General features: G+C 46.4%; 1 protein-coding gene across 5 annotated transcripts in view; it reads left to right on the forward strand.

The window, feature by feature from the left end:
- The window catches only part of TNS3 (tensin 3), a 390,960-nt gene that overhangs the window by 172,271 nt on the left and 202,172 nt on the right, over positions 1–16,517 (forward strand). For all 5 annotated transcript variants that reach the window (XR_005217079.1, XM_037837214.1, XM_037837219.1 and 2 more), the window contains one exon: positions 932–970. Coding sequence is in view for 2 of the 5 variants with exons in the window: in XM_037837214.1 (XP_037693142.1) it covers positions 932–970 (39 nt within the window). In the remaining 3 variants the exon portion in view is untranslated. The remainder of the gene's footprint in view (positions 1–931; positions 971–16,517) is intronic.

Below are 16,517 nucleotides of genomic sequence, written 5' to 3' on the forward strand. Positions count from 1 at the left end.
CCGTCAGCTCTTTGAAATTGAAGGTAAAGTTCTCTATACAGCAGCAATGTGCATTTTTCTTGGGGGGAGGCGCCATGGTTTTCATGAAATTCTCAAAATAGGACTGTGACTTTCCAAAAGTTAGAAAAAAAGCTGGACTGTAGTAACCCTGAGTCTTGTCAGTTTTGAAATTCTAAAAGCTTGGTGAATATGGTGAACGCTGGCTTCAGCTTTTGGGAACTGTTCTGGTTTGCTAAAGTTGCCGGAATGCAATATACCAGAAATGTGTTGGCTCTTTCAGTGGGGTTATATTAGGTTACAAATTTACAGTTCTAAGGCCATGAAAACGTCCCAGTTAAGGTATCAACAGGACAATACCTTCTGCCATCCCGTGTTCCTCTCTTAAATGGGAAGGCACATGGCGAAATCTGCGTTCCTTCTCCTGGGTTCTGGTTTCAAAACAGCTTTCTCCAAAATGTCTTTGCACTTCTCTCTTAGCTTCTCTGAACTCTCTGGGCTCTGAGCTCTCTGCAAAATCTCTTTCCCTCAAGGACTCCAGCAAATGGGTTAAAACCCACCCTGAGTGGGTGGGTCACATCTTCATGGAAACAACTGGATCGGAAGGTCCCGCCCAACAATAGCTCTGCCTCCACAAGATTGGATTAAAAGCACATAGGCTTTTCTGGGGTACATAACAGATCCAAACCAGCACAGGAACCTTGCTTGCTGTATTTTTGATTTTTTTTCTTTAGAGCAGTTGTAGTTTTACAGAAAAAGCATGCTGAAAGCGCTGAGTTCCAAAATTCCTCCCTTCTGCCCTTCTTCCCCTACCCCCAGTTTTCCCTATTATTCACATTTTGCATCTGTGTGGTTGCTTTGATTATTATGCCAAGCAGTTTCTTGAGGACCCATTCACTGTTCTCTGTTTGATCCTGTTTCTGTTTTCTTTAAGGTGGGGATCCCCTGCTGTGTGCAAGTCCAGGTAGAGCAGGTAAGTCCTTTGCTTTCTTTAGGGCCATTGCAACCTCACCTCTGCGTTTGCTGTTTGATTCAAGCCTGTGGGCCAGGAACTGTGCTCTCTTTGCGGACGTCCTGCCTTTCTCCCTCTGGGATCCACTCACTCCCCTCGTGCTGTTGGATCTTTCCTTTACAGAGCTCTCCTTAGGGACCTTCACCCTGCCAGCTAGCCCTTGGCCTGCTTTCCTTACATACGCTTTGATTCCGTACGAGTTTCCTCGAAGGCTTCATCTCTCTGAGCCTTAGTTTCATCTTTAAAACAAAGACACTGGCATTTCCACTCTTAGCTGTCAAGATTGTGGACAGTGAAAGTACCTGGGTCCCATGTGCTTGTATGGAGAGCAGGAAGTAGTAGATCTGACCAAGTCTCCGCTTGTATGAGATTCCAGGTAAGCGTAACGGTGACATTTCCTCTTTGGAAATAAGGTAAACAGAAACTGTTGTCTGTTCTCTAAATGAAACTTCTTTGGCTGTCATGTTACCTCTCAGTATTCTCTTGGCTCCACCAGTTGGAAATGAGGTGGGGTGGGGGTTAAGCCTTGTGTTCATGCCTTATTAGTGGCTTGTAGGACCCCTGTTGGGCTAAACACCCCAATCTCTAGGGACAGTGATTCAGTGGCTCCTGGGGAGGCCAGCATGAGGTGGCCATTCTGCTGTTGGGAAGTGTGTCCCTTTCCCAGACTCACCTGCGAGGGGAGGAAGCAGGTGTCCCAGGCCTCCTTCTCCCGGGCATCCGTCGGTGTGTTCTTCATGGTTCCCAAACCGGACGGGGAACCATATCTTTGGCCCGGATTTTGCCTGGTTACAGAATCTCGAGAGTTCTGCTTGGGATTTGGTCATATTTCCTGCATCTGGAAACAGACTGGGTTCTTCACTCTACTGGCAATAGAACATTCCACCGAAGGGCTGGGCCCTGCTGTGAGGACACCTGAGTTTGGATCCCGCTCTGCTGCCCACTGGCTGTGCTCTGTGCCTTTATCCACCGGGGTGCTGGGGGTGTTCCCCTAGCCCAGGTGATCACGGATGGAAGAAGAGGGATGTGCAGGGGTCGGGAATTTACAAAAGCTGCACCTGCCCACCGGGTGCTGTCCTCATACCTCTTTCATATCCATTGCTTCCTTTTCTTTCTCTGCTTCTGGGAGAGCCAGTTGTGTATTTGAGGGTATAAGAAGGTTAAAAAGAACTCACTCTACAGCAAGCAAGAGCCTGGGCCAGCAGAGAAGGCGAGTCTGGTCCCATTTGCATCTCACCGTGGGTACTCTCAGTGGTGCCTCCCTCTGGGCCGTGTGGTTCCCCTCCTCACTCTGCCACAGGGACACTCGGCCTCCTTAGGCTTTGCTGATGCGCCACCTTGTTAGTTTGGCTTTGACAGACTGCAGCTTGTCTCATTCCCTCGGACGGTCCCAGGCTCAGGGAGGGGACAATGCAGGGCAACAGCGGAGGGCTAGGCCAGGGGCCTTCCTGGGGTGGAGGCCGTGGCTGACATCTCCTCCAGCTCCAGCTTCAGCGGTGGACACCCCATCTCTCAGGGCACTCTCCAGCCGTGGGATTTGTGGGTGAGCCCCGGCTGTCAGTCCCTGGGAGGTGCTGCCTCAGGGTGGCGGGGCCTTAACAGCCAAAGCCTCAGAGTTTTCTCTGCATTTCCTGGAGCCCCAGAGTCCAGTGAGGCCTCTCTGTCTGTGCCAGCTGTCATGCAGAACACTGTCCCTCTGTTTTGTTTCCCCACACGTGGTCAGTAAGTGAGCTGGCTCTGCTTTCAGCTCCTCCCTCCCTCCCTCTTCCCTTCTTCTCCCTGCAGCTCTAAGTGTGTGCATAGGTCTCTTAGATTTGTGATTTGTGTATGCATATGGTTGCTTAACCCCTGTACATGGATTCTACATGGATTTATTTCCCCAGCTGAATGCTCAGCCCATTCGGTCCTATAAGGGACCCGTTTCTAATTGCTTTGACCAGTGCTTCCCAGAGTGTGATTCCTGGATCAGCAGCAGAAGCAGCAGCACCATTGCTTGGGAACCTGCTAGAAATGCACATCCTCGGTTTTTCCACCCAGACCTGCTGGTTCAGGCACTGGGGGACTGGGGCCCAGCAGGTGTGTTTTAAGGAGCCCTCCAGGTGATGCTGAGGTCCCTCACCTGTGAGAATGGTGGTCTTAGGGCTGGGGAATGGAGGCTGGGCGTACGCTGGAATGTTCCACCGTGGCTCTGCTGTGTGCCGGCCTCCCTCCCTCAGCTTGCCCTTCGCTGTCTGGCCCTGTGGGGTCATGGAGAACAAGTGGCTTTTGACCTCTGAAAGACCTACCTGAATCCTGTGTGTGGTTCTTTCATTAAAATAGGGGTAAGGCCGTCTTCCTCCTGGGCACACTGGCAACACCAAATGGAAGGATGGATGTGGGGAGCTCAAGTCAGGCTCCAGCAACTGTGGGCACTCCGGGACCTGGCTGTCTTCTGCTGCCAGGTATGCAGATGACTTCCTGTAAGAGACTGCCTCTGTCCCCTGGAGCTGGCTGCAGCTGCAAGCCCACATTCCACAGTGGGTTTGGGTCACCTTCAGTTGGAAGGTTTCCACTGACACATCCATCCTTGGACCAAAAGCACAAAATTCTCTTTCTGTCTCCTGGTGCACTTCCAGCACCATAAGCCTGGAATTTTGGAGTGGCACGATGCACCTTCAGATAACACCAGCACTCCCCGATGTCACCTTGGGAATCCCTGGACAGGTTAACCCCAGCATCCGTTGTTATTTTTCCGTTGTTGCCGTTCACGGAGTGCCTAACCGGTGTCAGACACGGTGCTGAACATGTTTGCCTGTGTGGTAACCTTCACTCACCCCATTTTGGAAACAAAGAATCTGGTGCTCATAAAAGTCAAGTAATTTCCCCAAGATCACGTGGGTATACCAGCACCCCAGGCTTGGCTTCATTTGCTCACCCCATTGCCATTCACTTCCCCGAGTTTTACAGGCAAGAGCCATCTGCTGGTGCTGCTTCTAACTGTTAGATGTGCCACATTTTTAAACCAAAGATAATTTGCTTAGGGGAAAAAAAACAACAAAAAACAAATACCTAATATATTCTGTATTCCAAGGAGTGCTTGGAAGGATATTAATTGTTACTTGGGGCCCTCTATTTTCAGACCCTTGACTTGGTAGTTCTGAATTCTCAGGACATCTCTGTGAGATAAACCTCATGGGTATGAGTAGTTAAGTAACTATCCCAAGGTTACATTGCTCATAAATGAAATAAAAACGGGGCAAGTGGGGATTCTGATTTCAAGTTGAGTCTCTGGCCCCTCCCAAGCCCCTCCCGATTTCAGCACTTCCTGAGCCCGATCTGTACAGGGTCCCTTTTGTTTCCTTCAGAATTTCCCACTCTGTCCTCGAATGTTATCTGTGGTCACGGTGATTCATTCATCCTTGAACTCTATGAATCATCAGCCATTCAGGTTTTGGAGCAGGTGGCCTGTTGGGGGTTGTGTCCTCCTTTTCGTGTGCAGCTCTGGAGTCTGGGGGCCTTGTGTGTTCTCTTGGGTGGTGGGGGGCAGAGGGGAGGTCCCCTGTGTCCTTCCCTCAGACCTGGCTGACATCCTGCTCAGTCCCGTTGCTCTCCTTCTGCAGTGGCTACTGTACCGCCACCCTCTCCTTTGCGGAGTCATCTCAAGGGACTTGAGCCCTTCTCAGAGGTTCCAGAATAGCTTCATCCCAGCACATTTTAACACTTTGAGCAGCTTGATCTGCCCAAGTGCAGCTGTTCCGGAGTAGCACTGGCTGTAGCATGCTGGTTTTGAAATATTTGATTGGGAGAGGAGATGTCAGGCTGCGACAGCAGGACTTGACAATACCCTGCAAGTGCGCTCCACGAGGGCCATTTATCTGCCAAGAGAGGGGTGCCTTTGAGTTCACCTGGTCTGCTTAAGACACAAGAGGGCAGAAACCTTTCGAGTATTTTCAGTGCTCTGAACCCTTGCATGTTCACCTGCAATGCCCATGGTTCCATTGCTTTTCCGTGAGTAAAACCTTCTGTTGTTGCGGTAACTCCCCAAAGTGGGATGTGAAGTTAGATTAAGGCACCAGACTGAAAAATAGTGGCGGTGAGGTTGGGGGAAAAAAGCTGGGAGGCAGGTCTTCCTTTTGTAAATGTTAACTAAACTGACTAGATGTGCAAATGGGCTCTGAGTTTCCTGGAAGCCAGTGTGAAAAGGAAGCCACACATCTTGGTGTGTACCTTCTCTGGAAGTAGGGAAACAAACGGGGATTGGTGGGGAAACTACCTCACAGGCCATTGTGCAGGATGTCTTTAACCATAACTACATAGCACATGCTGCAGCCTCCTCAGAGGATGGGCTGAATGATGGCGTTAGAGGAACGTCCAAGACGATGCAGCAAGGTGGCCTCATCAGTGCTTGTTGAAGGACCTTTGGCTTTATGTTATTGGGGCCCTTGATGCTACTTTTAGAAATAGGAGGGGATAATAGGATTGGTGGCCTTCTAGTCCATGTCACCCTTGCACTATTTATCTAAGGGACATGGTCCACTGGGTCCCAAAGAGGATGCATCATTTGTTTTTCTAGGTAACTCCAGTCATTAGCAAGTGGAGAGATGTTGTAAGAGTCATATCATAGGTTTTGGCCGTTTCTATATATCTAAAAGAGCCAGGCTTTCCTTGTTGGGGTCAAGATCCCTTTCTGGGGCTCTGCTTGTTGGGTCCATTTGAATGTCATTAGCCCAGTGAGCTGGGTTGAGCAGGTGGAGCTTTCATTCCAAGTCTAAATGGGATGGGGCAGGCTGGACCCGGTTCTGACCCTTGGAAGATGTGCTGGTTTGGATGTATTATGTCCTCCAAAATGCCATGTTCCTTAATGCAATCTTGGGGGGGCAGATTTATTAGTCTTTTGATTAGGGTGGAAACTTTTGATTGTTTCCATGGAGATGTGATGAGTAACACCTTCGATTAGGGTGTGACATGTTGATGGGATTGTTTCCATGGAGGTGTGGCCCCGCCCATTCGGCTTGAGTCTGGATTTAATTACTGGAGCCCTATGAAAGCTCAGAAACAGAAGGACTTCAGAGCAGCTGCAACTGAGAGACACATTTTGAAGACAGCCATTGAAAGCTGATGCTGACATTTTGGAGAATGCCATTTTAAAATACAACCTGGGAGCAAGCAGACGCCAGCCACATGCCTTCCCAGGTAATGGAGGTTTTCCGTATGCCAATGGCCTTTCTCCAGTGAAGGCACCCTATTGATGCATTACCTTGGACACTTTATGGCCCTAAGACTGTAACTTTGTAACCAAATAAACCCCCTTTGTAAAAGGCAATCCATTTATGGTGTTTTGCAAAACAGCAGCATTAGTAAACCAGAACAGAAGCCAATGTGCTTCCTCGGGGAGAAGGGTAGGAGCGCACTGTGATTTCCCAGCGAGAGGGAGGGAGGCTGGAGCCAGATGAGTATGGGGAGGGGAGAGGCGAGGCGGAGAGTAAGGTGGAGGCTGGAGGACTGGGGAGGGCAGGGACGGAGGAGATTTGCAGGATCTTTTCACCAGACAGCCTGAACAGCAGCCTAACAGCTTTTTATGGATGTTCAGAGCTGTGTGTGAATGTGTTCCCATTATACCTTTACCTTTCACACAGTCTCTAAGGAAGCTGATTTGCATTGGTGCACCGATGCATCCGGAAGCGATTTCCCAGGCGTAGGTGTGATCTTCTCTAGGAGATTGCCAAGTCCACGACTGTGAGTGTCTGTCACTCCTTGTCATTCCCGGGCAGCCCTCGGAGATCCTTCTGGACCGAGAAGGACATGTGCAGTCCGTGTGGCCAGTTCTGCAGCAGGGCCCTCTGCTTCATCTGAGAAGGTCACTCTTTCCCCAGTGGCTACCCTCTCTGGAAGAGACCTCTATGTCCCTGCCTTCTGGGGGGTCACGTTGGGGACCTCCTCACCCAGGTCGGCTGCTCAGGATGCAGGTGCCAGAGCCTCTCCCAGCTGCCAGCACTCATGCATTTCTTGTCTTTTCTGACCCATTGTTGTTTCTCACAAGGGAGAGGAGGTTCTCTAATAATAGTCCCTGAAATTTGAGTCAGCTGTTTATTGAAATCACAATGACCGCGCTTCTCTTTGTTTAATTTATGTGAAGACAATGGGCTGTTTCTATCAAAGGTGACATCAGGAATCAGGTTACAGGGACTGAGGTCAGAGTTTCCAGCTAGGTCCTCTTCTGTTAGTTATGCCCTCTTTGTATTATGTGTGTGTGTGTGTGTGTGTGTGTGTGTGTGTTGGGACTTTGTTCAATATGATTTGCTTAAAATCACACAGTCAAATAGAGGAAATGCTTGGAGCCGTGAGATGAACATGAAAACAGACCCTGAATATTTAGGAAAAATATCCCCCATTGAGTGTTTCTTTGGTTGTCCATCCTCTCACCAGTGATGCATGACAGATTCCCTCAAAGCTATTTAATTATTTCAGAAACAATGCCCGCCAGTTTGGAGGACTGGAAGTTTGCAGTGGAAGGAAAGAAATCTACTTGAATGATATTTCTTTTATTTCGTTGCAAAGCCGGATAGCAACAACACGTTTTAAAGACATTTTAAACAAAACATCTGAGCCTTCCATCTGTAAAATAATTGGGTGGTAATATAATTAGGTTGGAGCCTTATAAAAAGAAGCTGAACCTACAGTAATCCAGGACAGCAAACCCTGGCTCACCTCCAGCTCAAGTGCTACATCAGTTCCTCCCTGACGACCCCAGTTCACAGTAATCATTTCTCAGTGTGAATTTCTTGCTATTCTAGTCAATAAATTCAAGCGATTGGACGCTGGTTATTTCATGCTCATAAGTTCTTTCCACTGCTGTAGCAAACTCCAGAAACATGGAGACATGTGTCTCAGCGGAGCCTCCGCTGTGTAGTGATATTGTTTTCTGCAAATCACATACACGTGCACATGTGTGTTCACAGACATGGCTGGACCCACATTGCCCTGCCAAATTCTGTATGTCTCAGGAGTCTTGATAATAACATGTTTGACCAGCATCCCAATGAAATGAAGTTGTATCAGGGCAGTAGAGACTTGCAAATATCCTTGCTCTCTCTGGTCCTCAGGGGAGAGAGAGAGATAGAAATGGCAGAGGGCAGAGGGCAGATTTCAAGAATACTATGGATCAAGTCCAAATATCCAATTTGCTTATAAGAACCAAACTTAATATCAATAGTTTGGCAAAAACCCGAAAAATCCCAGAAATAAAATATATACTGATGCTGCATTCCCACTGTTTCACCTTGAAAAGACATTATCTGAACTTTGTGGGTTCTAGTTACCTAACACCCAGCATTGGTGCATCAGAAGGACACCATAGAGATCCCTGTTCAAAAGTAGACAGAGAGCAAAATGAAAAAAGCTAAGTTAGGAGGATGGAAGTGAGAGGGAGGAGACTTAGATTCAGGGGTCGGGATATGCCCAAGCTAGAAAGGGGTGAGGGGGTTTGGCCATCCCCGTGGAGATCCTGGCTCAGCTCCTGGGTCCTAGGCGGGGAGGGGTCTTGGTACAATCCCTCCCAGCCTGATCTTCGGAAAGAGTGAGGGGGCTGGGGCTGGGTGCCTGGCTATTTGGCTTTCTCAGAGCCAATGCAAGCTAACGTAAGTGTGTTTAGGAGAGGTGTGGGAAGCTCTGAGGAAGAACTACAGATGAAGGGGTGCTTGTGGCCCGGGGCTCCCCATTCCCAAGGTGTGCTCCAGACCTGGTGATCCAAAATGCTCACCAGCCACTGACCCGGTGATCCCAGATGCTCACCAGCCACGTGGCGGTCAGAGCAGGCCACACTTGCTCCCTGGGTCGGCTCTGTTGCCGTCGATTCATTAAACTTCATTTCTTGATAATTCAGTTACCAATTTCTCAGTTCCCATGGAGTCCTTTTTGGACTCGGAGCATCTGAATGAACATTAAAGTATATGGAACCTGTGAGGAAAAAGTTTAAAGCCATAAATTCCAAACTATTCTCAGATTTGCTTTATCTTAACCCTTTGTATACTTCACCCCTTTGAAGCTATCCCTGGTATATGTTTCCACATTCTGTCTTTCTCTTGCGGCCAGCAAAATGATTATCAGGGAAGGAGGGCAAGCCCAGGGCAACTTTTACAGTTAAACTCAAAACTGGCTCCTTAGATAAGAAAATGCATCAGAAAAGGAACATTAGATGTGCAAGCAGGCCACTGGTGCCCTCTTTTCTCACCTGTAGAATGGGGCTCCCTGCCTGTGCGTCTTTCACACTGCTTATTTGTTCTCCAAGCATTTTTGGTATGCCTTTCTGGCCGATAGAGTCAAGATAAAGCTGGCTCACAGCCTAGTTTGGGCATGGTCAGGGCCCAAGACCTCCACCCAGATGGAGAAACCTCGGAGCGAGCCGGTGAATAAGAGCACAGGAATTGAGCTCCCTGGAGAGGGGAGCATGGCTGTGTTCCCTTCTGTAACCCATCACTGCACAGATGTAACAGCTTTGCAGAATGTGCTGAGGAGCCAACGAGGATGTTTGTGGAAATTGGTTTCAAAGAGGTGCCTTTGGTTACAAACTGAAATGCAAACTGGGGAGGTTCAGGGTCTCCATCATTCCAGAATTTTCCAGGGAAAGGAATTCAAAGCCTTCATTGCCAAGCACCCTGGGGTAGCCTGAAGTGTGTCTGGCTGAACCTGGAGACTCGCTTCCATTCTTTCCGGAGAGTAGCTCCCTAGTTGAGCAGGACCCAGAGTTGGCAGACACTCACCTGGCCCAGCTTCTGCCCAGCAGCCTCTTTCATCAGCTGCTTGATGAAGAGTTTCGCAAAACTGCCACGATGCCCTCTTGCCAGTACTGTTGTAAATTTCCCCTGCAGTCTGTGGCATGCCCTCCACCCCCCTTTTCTCTCTCTCACCATGGGCTAAGCTTTGCTTCATATTTGTCTTTGATTTCACCATTTCCTCCCACACCTAAGGTGACATCCATCCGTTTGGTGGAGGGTGAGAGCTGCCTGGATTTCTGGGAAAGGCCTTTGTGGGCTGTTTTCAAGTGCCCACAGCTGAGGAGTTTCCCTTAAGGCTGAGTTTACCCATCTGTGGAGAAAGGGGAAAATCCTAAACAAATTAAACACACACACACTCACACAGAACAAAGGCCGAGCCTCCCACACATGTGCGCACAGTGCTCTTTGTAGTTGGTATTTGAAAGTGAATGAGTGTAGATGCGGTCCCTTGTAACTATTGTCCACCACGTTTGCAGGTGGATGGAACTGTGAAAAATTAACAGCAGGGCACACATTAACCCGGGTGTTAGTTTACATCCATCCTGGCTCCCACAAAAGCACTGGCTAATGATTAAAAATCCAAACTGCCAGGCTAGCTAGTGGGGACTTCTCCCTGTCCATGGCTGGCCAAGCCTTGGATATTGGGAATTCCCCCGGGGCTCATCCACAACCAGGTGTGTGGCCCACACATTGTGTGTATCCCTGCCCACTCTTATCATTAACCATAGTTGTGGGTTTGAGTGAGCTACTGGTCTTCTCTGAACCTCAGGCTCCTCATCCCTGGAATTAGAGAGTAGGGCTGAGTCAGGGGCTCTCGATCCTTGCTTGTGGGTTCACCCCACGCCTGTGCTGTGCTGGGGTGATGGGAGGTCAGCTCCTAAGATACCTTCCAGCCTAAATATTGACAAGCCTCCAACCAGTGAAACAGGGGGCTTCTCTCACAGGGCCTGAAGAATGAAGAAATGAGTTTGAATGAATAAACACCCACTGGATTTGATGATTGGAAGCTGGCTATCGATAAGTTCAATGGTACTGCTTTTCTTTTATGGTACAAATTTTGTACCAATTACAAATTTTAACCATGGAGGGGTCCTTGAAAGCAACTGTTGTGTGTGATCATTTGGTGGAAATAGCAGTAACTATTGAAGGAGAAAATAAAATGCCTATTTTTTTTTTTTTTTTTTAATGCCCTGTGACAGTGAGAAGATAGCATATGATAATAGTGGCATTAGAAATCTGAGTCTGGGTGAGAAAGACCCTCGACTTCCTTAAAGGAGTCATTATATTGGCACAACGTTTAATTGTCTGGGGGTATCGTACTTGCAAGGGAGCTACTTATTTTAAAAAGCAAAACATGCAACAATAACCCCCTTCTCCCCAAATCAGGGTGGTGGTGGGGGAGTGAACACTGGCTTGTCAGTTTGGGGGCCCAAGATTCTAGACTCCCTTTCTTCAGAAGTTGTATGTGGCCTTGTTCTCTAAACTTCTGTTTTCTTATCTCTTAATGTGAGTGTTGGGTGATAGATATCTGTGATAGCCATTCAGCTTAAATAGTCTTTGAATACTTAAGCTTGTAAAGGGATAGAGAATCAAGTAGCTGCGGTTCTGGGGCCTTTTTCTTCAGGTCACAGAAAGCACTTTTGAGCGTTTGGGGAGTTGACCCCATTTGTTTGGGGAGGTGACCCCATTTGCGTTATTTGGTGTTATTTAGCGTAACCCTGCCGGGCAGTAGTATTTTCATCCTGCAAAATGAAGCATCAGAAGTTCACAGTCTTCACAACTACTCTTCATGATTATCTTGTTCTTCTAAATACATTGATAACAGGTTTGCTTAAAACATTTTCTTTCTCTAGACTATATGGAAACAATTTTTGTTTAAAAAAAAAAAAAAAAAAAAGTAGAAGTAATTTTGTCGTTACCAGAAACCAAGTATCATATGTTGAGGCTCTCTTGTACAGAGAGTATAAGGGAAGTTATGCTGAATTGCTGGGACATTTTCTGTTTTAGTTAAATCCTTCCCCACTTAGCTAACAATTTATGTTCCTAGCAATGGGCATTCCCCACCCCACCCCAGTCCTGGGAGCTCATGAGTTTGAGGACACACTGTAGCCTGCTTTTCTGGAATGAACTGGACCTGGAAAGGCAGATAAGTTGCAAAGTAACAGGGACTTCAGAGTGACAGGCACGGCTCCAAATCCAGGTCATGATAATCACCTTGAAATTTGGACTGAGAAATAATTTTCTGATTTATACAACAGACTTGAAGAAATTCGTAAAAACAGTAACAAAAACAAAACTCCTTTTAGTTACCTCTGGAGGATGCCAGGGAACCAGCTCATTCTGATCACTGGCAAATAAAGGGAAGGAATCACGCATTTAATCTCTCTTTTCTGTACAAACTGTACCCCAGGGTTTCCAAAGAGATGAAAGGGGAAAGTTTTCTTTAAAGAATAATTCCAGTGAATAGTTTTTGTAAAAAATGATAGAGTTAGTTTTCTTTCAAGAGGAATTCCAGCTAATAGATGTTGGGAAAAAATGATAGAATATTGCCATTTGTCAAGCCCGCAATTAATAAGCGAGTGGCCTGCTCAAGGCAACGACCTTCAGTAACCTCTGCTGTCACAAAAGGAAAGTCAGCCACAAATCATGTGCCTGCTCCTTGTAAGAACACGGTAACCCCTGCTGCATCCCTGCCACAAAATCGAACCAGAACCGGCCCAGGCCTCAGATGCATCTGCTCTTTACAGGAAATTCAGGGGCCAGAGCGATATGTTAAAATAATACCAGCGCAGTCAGCAGATTTCAGATTGTGGGAAACTCTGCTGGACAAAAATAACCCCCTGCTTTTTTCAACAAATAAATTGCCAGAGGGGGAGGAAGGGGAAAAGGAGGAAGGACCTATATTTAAAGAGACGGAAGAGATGTATCAAATAAACATGGTGAGCTTTATTTGGATCCTGATTCAGATAAGCAGACTGTAAAAAAAAAAAAAAAAAAAAAAAGTCTGAGACTGGGACATTTGAACACTTGGTTAGATCTTTGATGATATTAAGGAATGATTGTCAAAAATGTTTTGGCACGATACTGGTATTTAGTTGTATTTTGGAAAGTCCTTCTCTTTTAGAGATGCTTACTGAAATATTTATGGGTGAAACGATATGATGTCTGGGATTAGCTTTTAATTAAAACAGTTCAGTGAGGGGAGAGGGTGTGTATGGATGGAATGAATGCATTTGGGCGTGAGTTGATAATTGTTGCAACTAGGTGATGCTGCCTGGACTTAGCATCCTGGTCTCCTTCACCGGATATTGTGCAGGGCACAGCAGATGCATATAAAGGCGGATCTTGTGGGCTGGTGGGTGACCTTGCCCGTGACACCTGGCTGCTTTATCGTTATTGTACACCTTGTGCACCAGCACTCCTGCACACACTTGTCTCTGCCCTCTTGCACAGTTATCTTCCATTACCTTATGGCTGGAGACTTGTGCCTGAGTCTTTGGGGTGGAATTTGCCTGCTGACATTTGGAAAGACAGTCTTTCCGCGGTTAGACAATGTGTCCATATGATGAAGTAGTTCACTGAAAACTTGCCAAACTGACACAAAGTTGACACATTGTTTTGTGAGACGGCAACACTTGCCTCTGAAGCCTTTAAAAAAAGAATCATTGTGAAGAAAGGGTTGTCTCCAACCAGCCAGCTGCATTCTTTCTTTCTTCCTTGGGGAAATCATGCACCTCCCTCAGTGGAGGAATTAACCTTAATATGAATTGTTCCTGAGAAGAAATAAGGCGAAATTGTGGACATTTGGTACATGCAAATTTCAACTTGGTAGATGAACTTTAGAAAATCGAGACCGTTAAAAACAGACTTGGAATTGTGTGTGGTAGTGAGCTCCCTGTCACTGGAGCTATTCAAACAGAGGAGTACAGTGTCATGCAGTGGTAGTTCTTAAGCAGATTGGGAGTGAAAGTGATGACAAGGAATGCTTTAATAAAGCCAGCATCCTATGTGGTAACAAGGCCTTTAGTACAAAGCAAGCTTATGCGCAAATATTTTCAGTCAGTGATTCTCAAAGTGGGGTCCCAGGCCAGTGGCACCAGCATCAACCTGGGATTACAAATTCTCTGGCTCCATCCCAGATCTACTGCATCGGAAATTCTGAGTGGGTCCTAAAATCTGTCTTTTAACAAGCCCTTTAGGAGATTCTCATGCCAGCTAAACTTTGGAAACTGCAGTTCTAGACAAAATCGTCTATTGGGGTTGAGTCCCTGGCTGCTTAGGCCACTTGGGAAGAGCCTGGGCTGCGGGGAGTTCCCGGGGACTGCACAACGCCTGGGTGACCTGACTTTTAAGGTCCCTCCCACTTGAGAACTTCTCTTTCTGTGATGCTTTTCTCTGCTCCCGCCTGGGCAAACAACCCTCTGTAGTTTGCATCGTGCATGTTCCAGAAGGGATTCTGGTGCCAGATTGTTCAGAATTTCCACCTAGAAAATTCCCTAGCTCTCAGTGCAAGACATTGGCAAATTGATAGAAATCTCAGGCAGAAAATAGGAACCTGGAAGAGGGAGAAGATGACATTTAGGAGACAGTGTCTAAGGTGTTAAGCTGTCATCCCGTGGCTTTCTTCTAAGGAGAGAGGGATACCTGGAGGCTTTGCTTCTTCCAGAAGCATGAGACTTATTCAGTATAAAACAATGTAGTTACATCAGTTAAAAGGCTTGGCTGCCAGGCTTGGGTTATGCATCTGTGATTATGATTACGGTGCTATAGTGGCAGGTTTATTGTGTGGAGAGAGGAATTTGAACACTTTTCAGATATCTTTTTAAGTGATGTAAATGACTGAGTAATCTAAAAATTTGTCTAGATTCCATTAATTGATTAGGTATTGATTAAGGGTCCTCAGACTGCTCCATTGTCAAGTTATTGCTTAAGAATTACCTTTCTCCCCTGCCCTGGCTATCGGAGAGAACAGACGAACATTCTGGCTGCCTCCCTAAATGGGTGCTGAGGTTTACATAAATGTACCCTGCCCTCTGTGAATCTATGGTGGGCAGTTTGGGGGGTGTAGGATGGGGAGTGAAGGAGAGGCCAAGGGGTGGGTGGGGGGATCCATAGCAGAGGGCTGACTGGTCTTAGCTTTTTGGGATTCTAGGGAACTGGGAGAGTTGATGATCTCCCATGGTGGAATAAGAGCTTGGCTCCTGGGCTCCGACGGTCCCGGGTTCCCAGTTCTGCCACTTACTGCTTCTGTGACTCTTGGGGACGTTGCCTGGCCTGGGCGAGCCTTGTCCTCAATGCCCTTATTTGCAAAGTGGAGTGATGAGGGTTCCCAGTTCAGAAGGCTGTTGTGTAAGGATTGAGAGAGATAATACAAGTAAAACTGTTAGTGTCTATTTCTGGAATGGAGAAAATGTTGAATAAATGTCACTCTTGCCATTGTTCGTACAATTATAACAGTAACAAGGAGAAAGCTGTCTGCATGCCACTGGCCATTTATTTGTTTTCACATTCAGTCAAAACCTGTTATTTGAAATGTTTGGAATCTGGAGGTGGTTAATAAATTAAAATATCAGTTAACTTGTGGACTTCTAAAAAAAAAAATGATTCACTTTAGCATTTAAGTTTGCCTGAAAACAGATATAAGTAACCATCTATCTTTGATGTAATGCTCACCTGATCTTTGAGTGAAGTCCAGTTCCCAGATGTGTATTTCTGCAAAATCTACATCCACACTGAATCCTCTAGAATTTCCCATTTGGGTTTCCTCAAAGTGTTACAAAAGCATAAAAATGTTTACGACTATATAGCTATTCCAGATTTCCCCTTGATTTTGACAGTGCTTTTATATAAACTTGATTATGTAGAGAACTTTAACTCTATTAACTATCTTTGAGGTCTCTTGAAAGTATTGGCAGTCAATAATTATAGCAACAATGAATCTCTTTTTGTTGTGCTCCAATTTCATTTTGTATACAGTATTTCATTAAATGATGTATTTACCCCAGCCAGTGCAACTGACACAAACGGGCTCAGGAACAGACCTGGAGGATTCTGGGTAAGCCCACAGCTTGGCACGGGGAGCAGGGTTCGGGTGAGTTGAGCTTGGCTGGCTGGCTCTGAGCGCTCAGTATGCATTGGGTATCAGGCATTTTGTTTTACAGCAGGAGTGGAGTGTGATTGGCAATCAGTGGGCAGATAGAAAGGCAGTTTCCCTGTGTCCTCATTTATTTTTTTGTTGGAGAGTAACATGGAATTTAATTCCCATCGGTAAACAGGAAAGTTTCATAATTTCTCTGTGGCCTTCACAAAGTACTCCAGTTATACTAACCTTTCACTTATTCATTCAGCATATGCCTAAACTTTTTGAATGGGTTTTAACATTCCTCCCTCAGTATCCAGCATTTAATTCTACACTCACTGTCATCTGATATTTTGGTATTCTATGTGCATGCCCGCTTGCTCTCTGTCTCTCAAAACTGTTTCCCAAATGTGGGAAATATACCTTTTCATGTTGTTTTCCATCTGCAAAGTTTGTTATGATTATGACCACTTAGTAAGCACTGGGAATATAACTATTGAAGTTACTTGTTCAGTTAATTAGCCCTCTTGTGGAGGCATTTATAGAACAACTGAATTGTAAATGATAAGAGATTCATAAAACTTCCTGTTATACTCTCTGGTCTTGAGTGGCTCCTCAGTCGACTTTAGCAAAATTGGAATTAGCTGGAGGAAGAGCCGAAAATGATTGGATATCC

The sequence above is a fragment of the Choloepus didactylus genome, chromosome 5 (assembly GCF_015220235.1).
Source record: "Choloepus didactylus isolate mChoDid1 chromosome 5, mChoDid1.pri, whole genome shotgun sequence".
NCBI classification, from domain to species: domain Eukaryota; kingdom Metazoa; phylum Chordata; class Mammalia; order Pilosa; family Megalonychidae; genus Choloepus; species Choloepus didactylus.